This window comes from Eschrichtius robustus, chromosome 20, assembly GCF_028021215.1.
Source record: "Eschrichtius robustus isolate mEscRob2 chromosome 20, mEscRob2.pri, whole genome shotgun sequence".
Lineage (NCBI taxonomy): Eukaryota > Metazoa > Chordata > Mammalia > Artiodactyla > Eschrichtiidae > Eschrichtius > Eschrichtius robustus.
The window spans coordinates 14479949-14500878 of NC_090843.1; the positions used below are offsets into that span (position 1 = coordinate 14479949).

General features: G+C 41.8%; 1 protein-coding gene across 1 annotated transcript; it reads right to left on the reverse strand.

Annotated features, from left to right (window-relative positions):
- Nucleotides 1-287: 287 nt before the first annotated feature.
- MILR1 (mast cell immunoglobulin like receptor 1) lies at nt 288-20906 on the reverse strand. Its single transcript, XM_068531244.1, has 8 exons — nt 20876-20906; nt 14749-15009; nt 9519-9803; nt 7779-7892; nt 1696-1785; nt 1109-1165; nt 914-982; nt 288-497 (listed from the first exon to the last, which is right to left on the reverse strand). The coding sequence occupies exons 1-8, from the start codon at nt 20889-20891 to the stop codon at nt 445-447; spliced, it is 945 nt and encodes a 314-aa protein (XP_068387345.1). The 5' UTR covers nt 20892-20906; the 3' UTR covers nt 288-444.
- Between the last annotated feature and the right edge of the window lie 24 nt (nt 20907-20930).

Genomic DNA, 20930 nt, shown 5'->3' on the forward strand with positions numbered 1-20930 from the left:
CCTTTCCAAGGTCACCAGTTTTTGTTTTAGAATTTAGACATGGCTTTTGCTTTGTGTGTCTGCTTCTGAACCTTTAATGGGCATGGGGATGGGTAGATGATCGTTGTAATGCTTCCAGGATGCACTTATGAAGAGCACGGTGGTTGAACAATTATTCTTTATTAAGTGGTGTGGCCATGGGGGAAATGATCCATGCCTAAAAATAGCAAAAGCATTTAAAAACTGTCACTAGTCAGGATCCTATCTGACAAACCTGTTGTCTGATGACAGGATTGGATGTACCTGAAAGGGCCAAAGGACTAGTGTTTAAACATGAAAAACAGTGAGTCACTTCAGGTAACCAGGTGAAACCTTTTTAAGTGTCAGTCAAGTTTGCTTTTTCTTTATGTAAATCAGCTTTATAAAAAGCATCTTACCCTGAGATGTAGTTTCTATCTTTAAATCTCAGAAGATGAGTTCAGAATAGACATATCCAGTTCTACAATCATTACAGGTTTCTATAATATAAAAGAGAAAATAATTCAGTAAACTTAGAATATATATCCATAGAAGCTCTTAAAAAATTCTATTTTAATAGCTGGGTGGCCTGACAGAACCAAGTATTAACTGTTTTTTTTTTCCTGGACTATATTAAATGATTTATTCTTGAAAATTTTTTAGAAGTGCACCTGCATCCTTCTCTCTGGATTTTTTATATGATATTCTCCCCACCACATCCTTCTCTCCTCCCCATCTACCCATCTCCTGATGAAATTTGTTAGGAGCCGTGGTACTGATTGCTATTGGTTTCCTAGGGTATGCATGTTGCCCCCATTCATCCCATCCTTGGGTTCCTAAAGCCTGGGAGTATGGTGACCTCACAGAGACTACTGTCCCATTTCGATAACATCCCTTATCCCAAACTGTGGCTCACCCTGATCTCTCGGTGCCACCTCCTGGAACATGGGGGTGGCATAATGTATCTCCTGAGAGTATTCAGTCCCTGGGTAAAAGACAAGAAACAGAGTTATTGGGCCTATAGTCCTAATCTCTGATCACTTGAGGGCAGTGGCTTGCCAGCTACCCTCACAATGTCATGTCACCTCTGGACTTTGCAGAGAGTACTTACCATCTCGGGCTTTGGAAACACATTGCCTTGGTTCTAAGCCTGGCACAAATTTCTCATCTGTACAATGGGAATGATATAAATTGGGAGTTCGTGGTGTTTGTACCAGACAGGGTGGGTAAATTGCTTAGCACTGTGCCTGGCACATGGCTGGCCCTCAGTCAGTGTTGGCTGGGATTGTTCTCATTGTTGGCCAAGGTCCTGGGTCTATTTACTATAAAGCAGCAAATGATGCCAGCTTTAAGAGGTGATCATCAAAGAGATTGGAACACAGTGTAGATCATTCTGAACTGATAGAAAAAAATCTCCAAGATACGTCGTTAAGTGAAAAAATCAAGGTGTAGAATGACATATCTATGACATGCTACCATTGCTACCATTTATTTAGATGCTAACATACACATAAAATATCTGTGGAAGGATTTTAAAAACTGGTTATTGCCCCTGGAAAGTGGGATAGGGTGTCGGGATGGGAGGGAGACACTATACTCTGCTTCTGCAATTTTTTACACATGTGTCTGTACGACCTTAAAAATTTTTTAAAGACAAAAACCCCAAACCAACCAAAATCGCCAACAAAGTTCTCTTACCTGCTTGATTTTTACAGATATTTGCATATGTTCCATCTTCCATGGGTGTATTTCCATAGACTCTGGGTGCATTATCTTTCATAGCTTTTCCTATATAAATTGGTGCAGAATCATTAAATTAAACTACTTCAGCCACAGGAGAGGAATTCCCCAGAGTTCTGAAAGAATGACCTGCTCCAGTGGCCTAAACTGTTGTCTATTAAAGGAAAACCATAGACTCAGCAAGGAGTCCATAGCATCTGCTTCTCTAAGGCAGGAACCCTTCTGATTTATTTTCTTGGCTCTGCAAATAACATCCTTTGCCTATCAGATTATGCTTGAGATGGCCAGAGACACCTTTTCTTTCCTTCGCTGAAAAGAATAGGCTGTAAAAAGCTTTGTAATATCTGCAAGAGATAGTAAATTACCCAGCTGAGTTCCATTTAGTCCTGGCCAGTACTCAAGAATATTAATTCCACTTTTGTAGGACTCTACGCTTTTTGTAGGAAGAGGAGACATGTTTTTTTAAAAGTATGAGATGCAATAAATTTAAGAGGATTGAAATCATATCAAGCATCCTTTCTGATCACAACAGTATGAGACTAGAAATCACCTACAAGAAAAAAACTGCAAAAAACACAAACACATGGAGGATAAACAATATGCTACTAAACAACCAATGAGTCACTGAATTAATGAGGAAATAAAAAATATACCTGGTGACAAATGAAAATGGAAGCACAACCATCCAAAATCTAAGGGACCCAGCAAAAGCAGTTCTAAGAGAGAAGTTTATTGCAATACAATCCTAGCTCAGGAAACAAGAAAAATCATAAATAAACAACCTAACTTTACACCTAAAGGAAATAGAAAAAGAAGAAAAGTTAGTAGAAGGAAAGAAATAATAAAGATCAGAGCAGGAATAAGTGAAATAGAGACTAAAAGAAAACAATAGAAAAGATTGATGAAACTAAGAACTGGTTCTATGAAAAGCCAAACAAAATTGATACACCTTTAGCTAAGTTCATCAAGAAAATAGAGAGCTCAAATAAATAAAATCAGAAATGAAAGAAGTTAAAACACCACAGAAATACAAAGGGCTATAAGAGATTACTACAAACAATTATACACCAATAGAGTAGAAAGCCTAGAAGAAATGGATAAATTCCTAAAATGTACAATCTCCTAAGACTCAATCAGGAAGAAATAGAAAATATGAAGAGACCAATTACCATTCAATATGAAATTGAATCAGTAATCAAAAAACTCCCAACAAACAAAAGTCCCAGACCAGATGGCTTCACAGGTGAATTCTACAAAATGTTGAAGAGGAAGGAACACTTTCAAACTCATTCTATGAGGCCAGTATCACCCTGATATCAAAACCAGACAAAGACACCAGAGAAAAAGAAAATTACAGGCCAATATAACTGATGAACATAGATGCAAAAATCCTCAACAAAATATTAGCAAACCAAATTCAACAATATATTTAAAGGATCATACACCATGATCAAGTGAGATTTATCCCAGAGATACAAGGATGTTTCAATATCCGCAAATCAACGTGATACACCACATTAACAAATTGCATAACAATTATATGATCATCTCAATAGATGCACAAAAAGGTTTTGACAAAATTCAACATCAATTTATGGTAAAAACTGTCAACAAAGTAGGTATAGAGGGAACATACCTCAACATAATAAAGACCATATATAACAAGCCCACGGCTAACATTATACTCAGTAATGAAAAGCTGAAAGCATTTCCTCTAAGATCAGGAACAAGACAAGGACGCTCACTCTTGCCACTTTTATTGAAAATAGTATTGGTAGTCCTAGCCATAGCAATCAGACAAGAAGAAGAAAAGAAGGAATCCAAATTGGAAAGAAAAAAGTAAAACTCACTGTCTGCAGATGACATGATACTATATATAGAAAATCCTAAAGATGCCACCAAAGAATTAGAACTATTAGAACGAATAAATGAATTCAGTAAAGTTTCAGGATACAAAATTAATATACAGAAATCAGTTGCATTTCTATACACCAAAAATGAACTGTCTGAAAGAGAAATTAAGAAAACAATCCTATTTGTAATTGCACCAAAAAGAATAAAATACCTAGGAATAAATCTAACCAAGGAGGTAAAAGACCTGTACTTGGAAAACTATAAGACACTGATGAAAGAAATTGAAGACAACACAAACAAATGGAAAGATATACCATGCTCACAAATTGGAAGAATTAATATTGTAAATGACTGTACTCCCCAAGGCAATCTACAGGTTCAGTGCAATCCCTGTCAAATTAGCAATGGGATTTTTCACAGAATTAGGACAAATAATTCTAACATTTGCATGGAAACACAAAAGACCTCAAATAGCCAAAACAACCCTGAGAAAGAACAAAGCTGGAGGTATCATGCTCTCTAATTTCAAACTGTACTACAGAGGTACAATAATCAAAGCAGTATGGGACTGGCACAAAAAACAGACACATAGATCAATGAAACAGACTAGAGTGCCCAGAAATGAACCCATGCTTATATGGTCAATTAATTTACAACAAAGGAGGTAAGAATATACAATTGGGAACAACAACACAGTAAATGGCATCGGGAAAACTGGACAGCCACATGCAAAAGAATCAACTGGCCTACTTTCTCACACCATCTACAAAAATAAACTCAAAATGGATTAAAGACCTAAATGTAAGATCTGAAACCATAAAACACCCAGAAGAAAACATAGGTAGTATGCTCTTTGACATTGCTCTTAGCAATATTTTTTTTGGCTCTGTCTCCTCAGGCAAGGGAAGCAAAAGCAAAAATAAACAAATGGGACTACATCAGACTTGCACAGTGAAGGAGATTATCAACAAAACAGAAAGGCAGCCTACTGAATGGGAGAAGATATTTGCAAATGATATGTCTGATAAGGGGTTAATATCCAAAATGTACAAAGAACTCATACAACTCAACATCAAAAAACCAAACCCAATTTAAAAACAGGCAGGGACTTCCCTGGTGGCCCAGTGGGTAAGACTGTGCTCCCAATGCAGGGGGCCTGGGTTCGATCCCTGATGGGGAACTAGATCCTGCATGCATGCCGCAACTAAGAGTTCGCATGCCACAACTAAGAGCCCGCGTGCTGCAACTAAAAGATCCTGCATGCCGCAACTAAGACCTGCTGTGGCCAAAAACAAACAAATAAATAAATAAATATTTTTTAAAAAATTACCCCGTTAAAAAAAATAAAAAGTAAAAACAGGCAGAGGAACTGTATAGACATTTTCCAAAGAGGACATACAGATGGCCAACAGGCACATGAAAAGATGCTCAACATCACTAAATCATCAGGGAAATGCAAATGAAAACCACAATGAGATATCACCTCACACCGGTCAGAATGGCTACCATCAAAAAGATAACTAACAAGTGTTGGCAAGGATGCGGAGTAAAGGAAACCCTCATGCACTGTTGGTGGGAATGTAAATTGCTGCAGCCAATATGGAAAACAGTATGGAGGTTTCTCAAAAAATTAAAAATATGATCCAGCAATTCCACTTCTGGATATTTTTCTGAAGAAAACAAAACACTAATTTTAAAAGATACATGCACCCCTGTATTCATTACAGCATTATTTACAACAAACAGCCAAGCTATGGAAGCAATCTAAGTGTCTGTTGATAGATGAATGGATAAAGAAGATGTGGTATGTGGTACACACACATGCACACACTCACACACACACAATGGAATATTACTCAGCCATAATGAAGAATGAAATCTTGCCACTTGTGACAACATAGACGCGCCTAGAGGGTATTATGCTAAGTGAAATGAGTCAGAGAAAGACAAATACCGTATGATTTCACTTATTTGTGGAATCTGGAAAACAAAACAAGTGAACAAACATAACAAAAAACAGACACATAGATACAGAGAACAAACAGGTGGTTGCCACAGAGGTGGGGGGTGAATGAAATAAGTGAGAGAGATTAAGAAGTACAAACTTCAAGTTACAAAATAAATGTCAGGGACTTCCCTGGTGGTGCAGTGGTTAAGACTCTGTGCTCCCAATTCAGGGGGCCCGGGTTTGATCCCTGGTCAGGGAACTAGATCCCACATGCATGCCACAACTACGAGTTTGCATGCCACAACTAAGGAGCCCATGTGCCGCAACTAAGGAGCCCAGGTACCACAACTAAGGAGTCCACCTGCTGCAACTAAGACCCAGTGCAACCAAAATAAATATATACAAAATAAATGAGTCACAGGGATGAAATGTACAGCATGGGAAATATAGTCAATAATATTGTAATAGCTTTGTAACGAGACTTATCATGGTGGTCATTTTGTAATGTATAGAAATTCGAAGCACTCTGTTGTGCACCTGAAACTAACATAGTGTTGTAGGTTAATTATACTTCAATTTTAAAAATGCTTTACATTACAAAAAACAAAAATTTTTTAATGTATGAGATGTATACATTTTGACATCTGTTTTCAAGTTTCCTGTCAACTGAGTCCTGGATTTCCGTGAATTAGGACTTTAGAGATGGAAGAAGGCCAAGAGCCTAACATGTATCACTTAGTTCTCTCCCCAGGTCTGACAGTATCTCCCATGGCCCCATTTTACAGGTCAGAACGCTGAGGCTCAGGCAGGTGAAGGAGCCCACTCAATGCCCCGAAGCTCACTGGCAGGTGTCGGTCCTGAGACACAAACTGTCTTTTGTGTAAATCTCAATATTCCTCCGTAGTCGTGTGCCAAATGAAAAGGCCACTTTGAAATCTTAACTAGAGGTCATAAGACGTGAATTATGAAAAGTAGTAAATGGGGTTTAATGCAGTGCTTAAGGTGGGGCAGAGAGAATGAGGCTCTTTTTTGTCTTCATGTACTGAGCTTCCTCCGAGTGGCAGACCCAGTGAGGACACTGACAACTACAAACCAAAGCTCTGGCAGTCTGAACCCACTACATCATTTGCAGGCTTTGTGCAAAATGAAAATGTGGGGCCTCTTGTTTAAAAATTATTGAGATTTGTACACCCACGTTCAAAGCAGCACTACTCACAATAGCCAAAAGGTGGAAGCAATACAAGAGTTCATTGATGGGTGAATGGATAAACAAAGTGTTTGTGTGTGTGTGTGTGTACGTACACATATGTGCGTGTGTGTGTATATATATGTGTGTATATGTGTATATATATATATATATATATATATATATATATATATATATATAAAATGGAATATTATTCAGCTTTTAAAATGAAGGGAAAAAAATTTTTTTGGCCGCACCGCATGGCTTGTGGGATCTTAGTTCCCTGACTACAGATCAAACCCATGCTCCCTGCAGTGGAAGCCTGGAGTTTTAACCCCTGAACCTCCAGGGAAGTCCTGAAATGAAGGAAATTCTGACACGTATACAACAGGGATGAACCTTGAGGACATTGTGCTAAATGAAATAAGCCAGTTACAAAAGGACAAATACTGTATGATTCCATTTATATGCGATTTCTAAAGTAGTCAAATTCATAGACAGAAAGTAGAATGGTGTTTGCCAGGGGCTGGGAGGAGAGAGAAGTGAATGGGGAGTTACTGTTTAATGGGTACAGAGTTTCAGTTTTGCAAGATGAAAAAGTGGATGGCTGGTGTTGGTTGCACAGGAATGTGAATGTACTTAATGCCACTGAGTGTATACTTAACAATGGCCAACAGGGTAAATTTTATTGTTATGCATATTTTACCACAATTTAAAAATAATATTAAAAAAATTTTTAATGTATTACAATTTTCAAGACAGTGACAACGGAGCATTAAACTGTCTCCTTAGCACGGGGCCCTGTGTGACTGCACAGGTCACACACCCACAAGCAGTCTAAATAGGGAAGTCTTTACCAGAGAAAAGAGAACTGTGCTACATGTGAACCGTTCAGGAAGTCCTTCATTACCTTCTCCTTTTGCATCTTTTCCTTCTCTTCTCATTTTCTTCACATCCCATTTCTGATTCCCCTTTCCCTTCCTCCTTGCCCTCACCCTGCTGTCTGTATCCAAAACCCAGGGAAAACAATGGCAAAGCTCCTAAGGAACTTACTTGCTTTGTACTTTGGTAGCATCCAAAATGCCAGAATTAGGATTATTACTATTAGCACCAGAAGCAGAAACCCCAGAAGCAGTAGCTGCAGGCAGAAAGGACAGCTCTCTCCTCCTGGAAGAAGACAGCATTCACTGGTCACTGCACAGCCTTCTTTTCCAATGATATTGAATTGTGAAATGTTCTGGAAAGGGTGATCACGACTGTCTCCCAGGTTAACCAATGTACCCGGCACCCTGAGTCCCTGCCCTGCAACTTGAGAGTTAACTTGTTAGTGAAGTTCTTAAGGTTCATACCAAGTCCATCTTCCACAAGGGGTCATATACAAGGAAGAAAAAGCAGCACAGCATTTAACAGACAGACGTTGGCTACGTTGTTAGGGTCATAAGCCTGAGAACAGCCTGGCCATTTATTGGGCAAAGGCTTTAGTCATGTCTGTATGATTTATGTCACCCAAATACCTACCACTTATTGAGTGTTAATTATATGCAGTCATCGTGTTAAGCACTTTACATGCATTACCTTATTTTTCTCATTGGTATTACTCCCATTTTACAATTAAGTAGAGTAAGACTCAGAGAGGTTAAGTGACTTTCCTAAAGTCACACAGCTAGTGAATTGAAGGCTGGATTTGTAGGCAAAAGCCTGACTCTGGAGCCTGACTCCAACAGGTTGCCTCACTTGTTAGAACTTACTGAACACCCAGGTGTGGGCTCTGATCTTCTGAGGATGAGGCCACATGAGGTGTTCAATGCCCAATTGTGCCTGCTACCTTTGCTAACCTAATTTTTGTTCTGTCCTCCTACCTCAACCAATGTCCCTTCATAAGGCCAGATTTAAATCTAAAATTCTCAGACTCCTCAGAGTTCTGCACTGGAACATGACAGTACGGGGAGATCCAGCCCCAGCCCTAGCCTGGCCCCCTTTCCACCCAGGCTCTGACCTGCACCCTAAGGAGCCTGACATGCACGTGGACACCCCCAGCCTGCATGGCCAAATGCCATCCCCTCACTCCCCACAAACAGCTCCCTTGGTGTGGGTCCAGGAATGTTCACATCCTTACCGTGGTCCACCCTTGGGAGGATGAGCTGGGAAGGAGACTTGTGCAGGCCCTGGAAGGTGGGTTCTGATCTGATTGGGTAGGGAATTCAGGTCTAGGAACCTAGAGTAAGGTATAGAAAAGTGGGGATATAGGGTCCAGGCGGACAAATCCCCATGGTTTATGGGAAGCTTATGGGAAGGCACATGGCTAAGAAGCACCAGAGCAGTGCCTTCCAAAACACAAGGTTGGGACAGGAGCCATTCTTGCCTCAAGGAAAGGGTGGCACTGGAAGTCTAGATTCACCAAGCATTAAACAGCCAAGCAGGTGGGTACAGGTGTTGGAAGTGAATTTTAAAAATGATTTTAAAAAAGCAAAAGAAAATCAAGAGACCCAGCAGCTTCAAGAAAGATGCAAATTCTAATGCGACTGCTTAGAACCTGAGCAGTGAAAAGTCAAGACAGGAAGCAGGGTCAAGTCAGGAAGTCTTACTATGGATACAAGGTCCCTTCTTGCCCCAGTTTCCAGGCTTTTCTTTGGTTCCTTTATGGCAGAAAGCAACCCCATCAGAACGTGTGGACCCTACAGAAGGAAAAGTATTTGGAAGCAGGTGGGCAAAGTGGGAAATGGGCGGGCAGAGGAGTAGCTGGTTTCTGGAAGTAAATCCAGATCCTGTTGAAAGAGTTCAGGTCGCCTTTACCTGTTGAGGGTATGGTGATGAGTTGACTGTATTTTGCATGGTCAGGCAATCTGTTTTTAGATTCACACCTATACTCTTTCCCTTCTCCAGTGTTATTCTTGGTTAAGTTAAATTCAGCAGGCTCCCTTACATTCTTGGAGATAGCTGGTGATATGGCCATGTTTTTTTCAAAGAAAGTATAATTGATGGGCAGAGAGCCATTGAATGAGATGCAGCGTAGCATTATGTATCTGTCTGTTTTTGTTTGAACAACACTGACGTTCAGCACTGGTGCAGTCACTGGATCTAGAAAAATAAAAGTGCACGTTAAACAGATAAGCAGATTGGGTTCACTCACTCAGTCCACAAACGTGGATGGGAGCCCTACTCTATTCCCAGCTGTTAACCCAAAGATGAATGGCACCCCTCTTGAGAAGTCAAGTTGCTCACAAGAAGCTCCATCAGGAAAGATCAGTGGGTATGTGGTTAACGCCATGCCTCGTGGCATGAACCAGGTTCCGAGAAAGCCAGAGGGTGGAGGACGTCTCTCTGCTTTGAGGAATCAGAGCACAAACTTGCCTTTCATCAGCATTCACAATTTGTTTGTGGCAGATAGTATAATTTTGTCAAAGATCCAGCTCCAAGTATGTAGTTGAGAGGTGCTTTTATTCCCAATCCTTGTGAGATTGCAGTGGGTTTTTTTTAAATCAAAGAAATCTAAAAATATCATCTTTTCTAACTGTATTGTCATTTATAGAATTCAGCTGTACAATTATCTTTCACTTCCTCCCGAAAGAAGGAAGTAACCCTGATAAATAGAGTCAAGGGAAATTCTTGACCAGAAATGAGTGGGTCTGGTAGGCTCTGTAAGATCATACCCTATATAATAAATTATATACCTGGATAGTGGGAGAATCCAGCTATATAATTTACTATATAATTCATTAATAAAACAGTATTATAGGGAAAGAAAGATAATTGTTGAGTATCCATCATGTGTCGGGGTCACTACCCACATTATCTTGTTTCACTTCACAACAGTACTACAAGGTGGACAGCATCATGCCCATTGCACAGTTGAGGCAACTGTGATTCAGGGGCCACAGAGCTAGTAAATGGCAGAGCCAGGGCCAACTCCCAAGCATGTGCCTTTGTTTTTAATAACATTGTGCCAATTTAACAATTTGGCACAGAAACAATGAAATATGTTTCATTGTTTAAGTCAAACCAAAGAAAATAATTTAGAGTCTTCTTGCTCCGTCCCTCCCCTGAGCAGGAATCCCTGTGGTAGCATCCTTGACAGAATGGCACCCAGTGATGGTGGCCTCAAAGAGCAACTTTGTTTGGGAATGGCATCAATAGGATGTTTTTCCTATGGAATTGAAATCTACCTCCTGTAGTTTTCAGGAAGGAGGAATTGAAACATTCATGAAGAAGCAGAGAGCATGGACTTCTGTCTGAGATAAGATGATTCAAACTAGAAGTACACTTCCCTGAGGGTTTGTAAATGGACTGGTAAAGTGTATCACAGCATCACAGTGATCAAGGGAAGGGAGTGGTGACTCTTCAATAAATTAGTCATATTTTTTAAATTAAAGGAGTCCTTTAATGGGACTTCCCTGGTGGCGCATTGGTTAAGAATCCGCCTGCCAATGCAGGGGACAAGGGTTCGAGCCCTGGTCCAGGAAGATCCCACATGCCGTGGAGCAACTAAGCCCGTGCGCCACAACTACTGAGCCTGTGCTCTACAGCCCACAAGCCACGACTACTGAGCCTGCGTGCCACAACTACTGAAGCCCGCACGCCACAACTACTGAAGCCTGTGTGCTCTACGGCCAGCGTGCTGCAACTACTGAAGCCCACATGCCTAGAGCCCATGCTCTGCAACAAGAGAAGCCACAGCAATGAGAAGCCTGCACGCTGCAACAAAGACCCAGTGCAGCCGAAAATCAATCAATCAATCAATCAATCAATCAAGGGGTCCTTTAAGGCTCATTCAGTTGCCACCTTCCCCAGAAAACATTTCCTTAGTCCTCCAGGCAGAACTTCTCCCTCCTCCTCTGCCTCCTGTAGCACTTGGTCCCATCCTCTTAATACTTTTCTACCTCTTATTACATGATCCACTTGGATGTCTCCTGGTCACCTCAAACATAACCTGTTTGAAACTGAACTCTAGTTAATCTGCTAGTTAATGAATCAATTGGTAGGTAGATAAACATATGTTAAAATCCTGTTCTTTTTTAAAATGTTTTTATTCATTCAATCATTCATTTGTTTTCATTGTGCTAAGAACAGTTAACATGAGATCTACCTTCTTAACAAATGTTTAAGTGCACAGAACAGCACTGTTAACTATAGTCACAGTGTTGTACAGCAGGGTCTCTAGAATGCACTCATCTTGCATAACCAAAACTTTATACCCATTCAACAACGACTTTGCCCATTTTTGCCCATCTCCGTGGATGACACCACTCCTTGTCAGCTGATCACACTTGACATCTGGAAGTCATTCTTTTTTTTTTTAAATTTTTTAATTTTTGGCTGTGTTGGGTCTTTGTTGCTGAGCACGGGCTTTCTCTAGTTGCGGTGAGTGGGGGCTACTCTTCGTTGCGGTGCGCGGGCTTCTCATTGTGGTGGCTTCTCTTGTAGTGGAGCATGGGCTCTAGGCATGTGGGCTCAGTAGTTGTGGCTCGCGGACTCTAGAGCGCAGGCTCAGTAGTTGTGGCACACGGGCTTAGTTGCTCCGTGGCATGTGGGATCTTCCCAGACCAGGGATCGAACCCATGTCCCCTGCATTGGCAGGCGGATTCTTAACCGTGGCACCACCAGGGAAGTCCTGGAAGTCATTCTTGATTCCTTCCCCACCTTTACTACCTATGATTCCAGATCTAATCAATCAGCAAGTCCTGTTGTTTATTTCTCCAAAATATATTTTGAATCCATCCACTTCTCTCCATCTCCACCATTGTTTGTCTCCTGGATGACGGCAAAAGCCTCCCAACCGATCCCCAACCTCTACCCTTGCCCTGCCCCACCCAGGATGAATTAACATTGAAGGTGATAAATTGGGCCTGATAAATAGGCCTGACTTGGCTCCCCCTCCCTTTCCAGTCTCACCTGGGGTCACACTCCCCTCATCAGACCTCCAGCCATACCAGTGTCCTATTAGGTCCTTCCCAACAGCCAAGTTCTTTCCTAAGTTGGAGCCCCCGGCATAGGTTATTGTCCCTTGACTGGAGCCTTTTTTCCCTGTCTCTTCACGTAGCTAACCCCTTCTCATCCTTCAGGGCTCTTCTTAAATGCTGTCCCTGTAGAAAGGCCTTCCCTAACTACCCTATCTAAGGAGGTCACTCCCCCATCCCTGACCTTTCTCCATCACTGTGCCAGTTTCTTTTTCTTTATAACAATCCACACAGTTTGTGATTATGAATTTATTTGTTGGGGTACTTGGGTTTTATGCCTCCCCAAATAGACTGTAAGCTCCACCAAGGCAAGAACTAATATATATCCAGGGCTCGGCACATCAGGGATATCATTAAATATTTGATGAGTGAATCAGTGATTCATGAATTTGTGTTCACGGCTCACATCCCTTACTGGGTTGGGGACAAGATCATGTCTTAGGCATCATCGAAACCCTGGCAGCATCCAACACAATTACTTACATGGGGTCGGCATTCAGTAGGTATTTATTAATCTGACCTAAATGAAGATGATACAGGTTTTTATAATCTATTTAAAAAGTTCTACAGGGTGGTGTAATTACTGTAACACATTGCAAGAAACTTGTGCATTTGCTCTGAAGGCAGGATGTGGGAAGATTGTATACATATCTGTGGGAAGGAAGCTCAGGAAATGAAGACTTGGGGTTTTTTAAATCAATTGATTTCAGGCTTCAGCCTTGCAGAGGAAGCTAGTGGTACACAGGTTCCCTGATGCCTATTCTGTTGCTCTTTCTGCAAAACCAGGCTGCCCAGTCCAGCAGGAATCTGACCACCAGAGAATATTATCAGCCAGGGTACTGACCTCACATTATCCACTACATCCCAGACCACGTTTGCATGGTCTTCTTCTTTTTACATTTCATTTACAGTTATGGCTTCCATTGAGTTTGTGTTCAAATTTGCCCTAAGATGGTTGGCTCTAATCCAGAGCCCACGGCATCCCTTCAAGTCTTACGCAGAAATTTGCATCTGTAACATGTCTCAGGGAAAGTATCCACCACTATCATTAGATTGTTAAAATGGTTATAACCTAAAAAGAACCGTTGACCTAGAGCAAAGGCATCCAATGGAACTTTCTGTGATGATGGAAATGTTCTGTGTCTGTGCTGTCTAATACAGCAGCCACCCCACATCTGTGGCTCTTGAGCACTTGAAATGTGACTAATGAGACTGAGGAAATGAATTTTTTAATTTCAGGTAATTTTAATTAACTTGAATTTAAACTTAAATAAAACGTGTGGCTAGTGGCTACCATACTGGAGAGCACAGACCCAGAGAATCACTCAAAGATTCAATCAGTAAGTCAGGGCTCCTCTGTTTGGAAGACTCCAGGTACATGTATTACCTGGAAACACTCTCTCCCTCTCCCAGGAGTCCACTATCAAGGTCACCTTCATGGATGAGGCCATTAATGCTAGGTTGTGAAAGGCTTGGGGTGGGAAGATGGGAGAGAAAAATATAAAAGTAATAAAATGTGGCTGGGGAGTTCCCTGGTGGCCTAGTGGTTAGGATCCCGGGCTTTCACTGCCGTGGCCCAGGTTCAATCCCCGGTCGGGGAACTGAGATCCTGCAAGCTGCGTGTCGTGGCCAAAAAAATGTGGTTGGGCAGGAAGAGTGGAGGCTGATGGCCATTGCAAAGGGAAGAAGGTGGGAAAAGCCTGGGGCTCTGGAGACCCTTGCCACAGGGTCCAACATTGATTCTAAGACTTCTTATTTGAATCTTAAGAGAAAAAGTCTTTTTTTTACCTACACAGTGAGAATCCTAGAGTAAAGCATCTAGAAAAGATCTCAACAACTTTTCAAATTGTTGATGTAAGACTTTTTGTCTTGGGCCATCAGCATATTATCTGAAACAGCCAAAAGTATTTGGAGAGAAAGTGAAATGGAATTATTAAGAAAAAAGATCTCAGTGACATACTTGCCAGGCTCTTGAGGGAGTGTTAACAAGCAGAACAGAGAGCCCATCCTAGAACAGGAAAGAATCCCTCCAAATCACAGGGCCTCCGAGTAACAAGCACTCTACTTACCGACAAATGTGAAGTTGAACTCACGACTGTATTTTGAACAGTTAGAAACTTGGGCTTTGCATTTGTAGGGGCCCAAGTCACGGGCTTCTGAGATTGTTAGGTTAAAAGTCATGGGTCCATTCTGGATGCTCAAGCATTTCTCACCCCGAAACAAAAAATAGGTGATCCGCAGTGATTTGTACTGGTTGAAACAAGATAGAGATACATTCTGACCCCTCATGACTGCATCCGTTTGTGAGTTCAAACTTGGAGAAGGGAATTCTGGAAAGCAAAATAACACAAGAGAAAGACCTTGTTAACATCCATCAATAATAACTCAGTGGTTGTCTACCCACATTTCGTGGGTCAAGGTGGTGGAGACCCTCAGTTCCTGGTGAACTTTCCAAAGGTAGGGGACATTTCTTGCCTGCACAGCCAGGCTGGACAGTGTGTGAGGAAGCCTCAGTGCCTACAGAGGCCTCTCCCAGTGAGAGACGGGTAGCCTTACCAAGCTCTTCTGTGCTGGCTAGGAACTGACTGGTCACCAGTACCAGACAAGGCCACTCTGTGACCATATTAGAGCAAGACAAAGACAAGATGACTCCATAATCATGTCTGAACACAGATGAAGACACGAACATGGTCCAAAACACAAAAATGGCCAAGTATCCCTCTAAACTTAACAATATGATTGACTGCTGCTTCTTTATCAGTCAGAGCTTTTGCCTTGCACTGCTCTTCTTATCTTTTAGATAAGAATTATTAAGATTCCCAACCATATCATTATTTCCACTTCCTAAAAGAATCCAATTCATAGTAAAGCCTGCTGCCTTGAACCTTCCTCCAAGTTACCTAACGCAAATCTTACCGTAAGATGCCCTCTTGCTTACTCCATGGTATGCATTTTCTCTTAAAACTCAACTTGGTCCAACTACACGTGTGTCCCTGGTGATCTTTGGCTGGAGGACATTAATAGTTTGTATCTCTAAAAGATAAGGACTCTGGTAAAAATAACAATACCATTATCACACCTAAAAATTAACAATATTTTAAAAATATCATCAGATATCTAGTTAGTGTTCTAATTCCCCCAATTGTCTGATTTTTCTTTTAGGATCCATAATGGTCTATTGTAGTTAGTTGCTATGTTTCTTATGACTATTTTCATCTGTAGACCTTTCTGTCTCTTTTCTTTCCCCCTGCACTTTATTTGTTTTTGTTTTTTTAAAATAAATTTATTTATTTTATTTTATTTTTGGCTGCATTGGATCTTTGTTGCTGCGTGCGGGCTTTCTCTAGTTGCGGCGAGCAGGGCTACTCTTCGTTGTGGTGCACGGGCTTCTCATTGTGGTGGCTTCTCTTGTTGTGGAGCATGGGCTCTAGGCGCACGGGCTTCAGTAGTTGTGCGTGGGCTCAGTAGTTGTGGCTCACGGGCTCTAGAGCGCAGGCTCAGTAGTTGTGCACGGGCCTAGCTGCTCCGTGGCATGTGGGATCTTCCCGGACCAGGGCTCGAACCCCTGTCCCCTGCATTGGCAGGCAGATTCTTAACCACTGCACCACCAGGGAAGCCCTTTATTTGTTGAAGATAGCAAGTTGTTTGCTCTGAAGTGTTTTCCATGGTCTGGATTTCATTAATTACATTCCCATGCTGTCCTTTCCATATTCTTCTGTCTCCTGTCAGAGGCTTGATGAAAATCAGATTAGCTTTTATTTAGCAAGAATGCAGCATAGCGGGTAGGGTGTACTTCCATTAGGAGACACAGAATGTCTGGCTATCTCTCTTTTTGTTTGTTAGCAGACTTTGACAATAATTACCCAGAAAGCATTATTTCATTAGAGGTTGCAAAATGGTGATATACCAATTCTGTTTTTCCTTCTTCATTTATCATCCGTAATTATCTGAAGAGAAACACCCTTGTCAACTCTTTGGTTACACTGAGGTACAGTTTGCATAGAAAAGGGAGGATAGGGGACCCTGGTGGTCCAGTGGTTAAGACTCTGTGCTTCCAATGCAGGGGGTATGGGTTCGATCCCTGGTCAGGGAACTAAGCTCCCACATCCCACGGCCAAAAAGAAGAAAAAAGAAAAGGGAGGATAAATGCTTGGTTCTCTTCTGTTACTGACCAATTTTGAAAATAATGAGTTGGTTTCCTAGCATCTTGTAACAGTGAGATATTTCCCTTTATTGTTATTATTTTTTGCTTAAGAATCATTATGAACTCATAGATTTAAATGTATTTGATGTGTCTCAACCCACAACCCATTACAATTATTTTATTCTTATTGTCTCTTTTTTCTTTTGGCTATAGGGAGCATCTCCAAACTGCCTTCTGGATCTTTTTGCCACAATCCCAGTAGTCTCTGATTGCTTGTGTGTTTGAATTTTATTATTTAAAAATGCCAAGGGAAGAAATAACCCTCATCAGAAAATCTGATGTTAAAAAAATAAAAGATTGGGGGCTTCCCTGGTGGCGCAGTGGTTGAGAATCTGCCTGCTAATGCAGGGGACACGGGTTCGAGCCCTGGTCTGGGAAGATCCCACATGCCGCGGAGCGACTGAGCCCGTGAGCCACAACTACTGAGCTTGCGCGTCTGGAGCCTGTGCTCCGCAACAAGAGAGGCCACGATAGTGAGAGGCCCGCGCACCGTGATGAAGAGTGGCCCCCACTTGCCGCAACTAGAGAAAGCCCTAGCACAGAAACGAAGACCCAACATAGCAATCAATCAATCAATCAATTAATCAATAAAATAAATCTTTAAAAATAAATAAATAAATAAATAAATAAATAAAAGATTGTAAAAGAATTAAGAGGAATATAAGGGACTTCCCTGGTGGCACAGTGGTTAAGAGTCCGCCTGCGAATGCAGGGGACACGGGTTCGAGCCCTGGTCCGGGAAGATCCCACATGCCGCGGAGCAACTAAGGCCGTGCGCCACAACTACTTAGCCTGCGCTCTAGAGCCCGCGAGCCTGCGCGCCTAGAGCCTGTGCTCCACAACAGTAGAAACCTCCGCAATGAGAAGCCCGTGCACCGCAACGAAGAGTAGCCCCCGCTCGCCGCAACTAGAGAAAGCCCGCGCGCAGCAATAAAGACCCAACTCTGCCCAAAATAAATTAATTAATTAATTAATTTTAATTTTATTTATTTTTTTTTACAGGAGAAAAGCATACACATTTAGTGTAAGTTCACATTAAAAAGCATACACGTTGTTTAATGTAAGTTTGGGGTGACGCCGGAGCCCTTGTAAGGAAATGAAGACCCAGAGAAGAGGCAAAACCTGAATGCTTTTTGTGCTGGGTCGGACGAAGCGGCAATGTGGAAAGGTAACTAGAGTCCGTGGGAGGCTGAAGGAGGAGAAAAAATGCTTTAATAAGGTCTGCTTGTGCAGAATTCTCTCGGGCTGGACTTCCCATCCTGAGGATAAGATCATCCATGTGGGGTGATTCCCTGGTTGCAGAGAGAAAGGGGAGGGCAGGTGCCCTCTTGCCCTGCTGCTTCGTGAGGGTTATTGGCTGGAGGTGATCGTGGCCAGAGTGCATCTTTCAGGGTGTGTCCCACCGCCTTCCATTCCCCCCAACACCCCCCACCAGGAAGAGTCACAGCTGTGAACTGCTCCATGCCTCACTGAACCAATTTCTCAGCCCTGAGAATAGGTCAGTTTTGTTAAGCAGCTGTGTCTTATTTTAGGAGGCGGTGTTGGGGGTGGTGTCCCGCCAAAGTGAGGCCTTTGTACGGGCAAAGCCATCAGCGTTTAATGGGAGGTATTTCTGTAGAAACAAAGGAAAAGCCAACTGTCCAGCCTGGTCTGAGTCCAGAGGGTGGTCAGCTGGGGGTACTTCCAGGAGGGTGGTCTCCGTGCCTCCCTGGTTGGGCGAGGGGCAAGGGCAGGTGGTGGCAGTTCTGCTGCTCTGTCTGGGCCGCAATTGGAATGTGGCCGTGGCGTCGGGTGAACTCTGAGCAGCCCCCACCCCGGCATCACCGAGGTTGTCCACATGTAATCTGTGTGATTTCTCTGAAGTTTATACTAAGTCGTCAAGCTTCAGCTTGTAGGGAAGTTTTCATTTTTCGTGATTCCAAGTCAGAAGGGTAGGAGAGAAATTGGAAATGTTAACTGCTGACAAGGAGACGTGGCCGTTCGACACCCCACAGGGTGTGCTGTACTTTTACTGAAACAGAGTTCTCCCCCTACAATCACCCTGTTCTTAATAGAGATAATTGAAGATTAATTTGTTTGCAAAATCAGTCTGGTCTCATTAAACTTGGCCTAATTATTGATATCAGTGCAGCAAGAGTAGATTGAACATGTAGGTCTTTTAAGGCTGCTTTGCTGGAACTTTTATAAGGAATTCCAGATTAGACTTTTAATAGCCTCTTGAGGCTAAGAAGCCAAGTCAGCAACTTGTCACCAGACTGTACCTTCAGTACCCATGAATTTGGGTGAATGCCTCTCTTCTTAATGTCCCCAAGACATCCTGAGAACCCTGGACCTGCTAAGAAGTGACTTCTACTCACTTGTGAGTAAAAAAAACAAAAAACAAAAAAACAAAGAGGAATATAGGGAAATGTTTTTATATCACCTGCTTGGAAAAAGTCTTCCAAGTAAGACACACGAAATAGGAGCCATAAAGAAAAGACTGAAAAAAATAACTATCCTAAAACTTTAAACTCCTTTATGGCAAAATTAAGAGAAGTAAAAGGCTAGAAGAAGATACTTAAAACATAAATGAAAGCATAGTATTCTTTTTATATACATAAACCGACAGCAAATTAATAAGAAAAAGACAATCAAATAAATGGGCAAATAATCTGAATAGGTAATTCCCAAAAGAAGAAATAGTGCTGGGGCTGAGGGATGGCTTGGGTGGAGGAGGTGGTTTAGACCCCTCAAAAATGCCAAAACCTCCCTCCTTCTCCTTGATCAGGACAATTAATATTTTCTCAGCCTTATGTAAGCTCAGCTTCAAGATGAGACCTTGCCTTTCTTTCCAACCAGATAGCCATCCCTAAATGTCCTTTATATGGATGTACTAGAGCTTTCACAGTCAACAAACATGAAAAAGAATCTCAAGTTTATGAGTGATGAGGCAACCACGAATTAAAACAACATGGAGGGCTTCCCTGGTGGCGCAGTGGCTAAGACTCCGCACTCCCAGTGCAGGGGGCCCGGGTTCGATCCCTGCTCAGGGAACTAGATCACATGCGTGCCGCAACTAAGAGTTCGCATGCCACAACTGAGGAACCCACAAGCTGCAACTAAGACCCGGTGCAACCTAATTAATTAATTACTTTAAAAGATATTAAAAATTATTTTTAAAAAATGAATTATGGCTGAGTCCTATTATGAATTGCCATGCAGCTGTTGAAAAGAAAGGAACTAAATCTACATCTTCCTCTTAGAAAGATGTCTGGGATATATTGTTAATTTTAAAAAGGACAGGTCACAGAAGAGTTTGTTTACTATGATATTGAAACAAAAAGGACTGTTAATAGTGGTTGCTTCTGGAAGTGGAGAGGGGAGAGGGATTGAGGGGATATAACAGAACTTTCACATTTTATAGTATAGTAACAACAACGACCTGAGCTAGCATTTATTGATGGTTCCTCATACACTCGGCTCTGTGCTGAGGGACATGACTTGTCTCAGTCCTCACAACAACCCTCCCAGGGAAGTGCTTTTATTTTCCCCACTTCACAGAGGATAGAAATTAAGCTTTAAGTGGTTTCCTCGTGCGCGCAGGCTGCCAGCTGGAAAACGGTAGAACCAGGGTTAGGACCACAACAGCCTAGCTCTATGGTGATAAACTGCCTCCCAGGATATATTTTTAGTGTTGCTTGACTTATTTTACAACAATTATGTGTTGATTTTTCTAATTAAAAAACAACAACAGAGAAAGAAGGAACCATTTCATTGTAAAAAAAAAAAAAAAAATCTCAATATTTTGTCTCTGAGTCTCAGGAAAGATTCTCCAACTCCCTTGCTAAAATCACTTCATTTTAAACAGTAGGTCATGGAAACGACTCTCCCCTTTGGTTGTTCATCAGAAAGCACCAAAAAACCTGTTCATGAATGCACATGATTTAAAGCTGACAGTCTCACCGTTTCGGTGAAAACAGCTTTAGTACAAGAGAGAAGTAAATGAAACTTACCATTTGTTTTTCTCATTCTTTCACAATCCAGTGCAGCCTTTTGAACTGAAAGAGA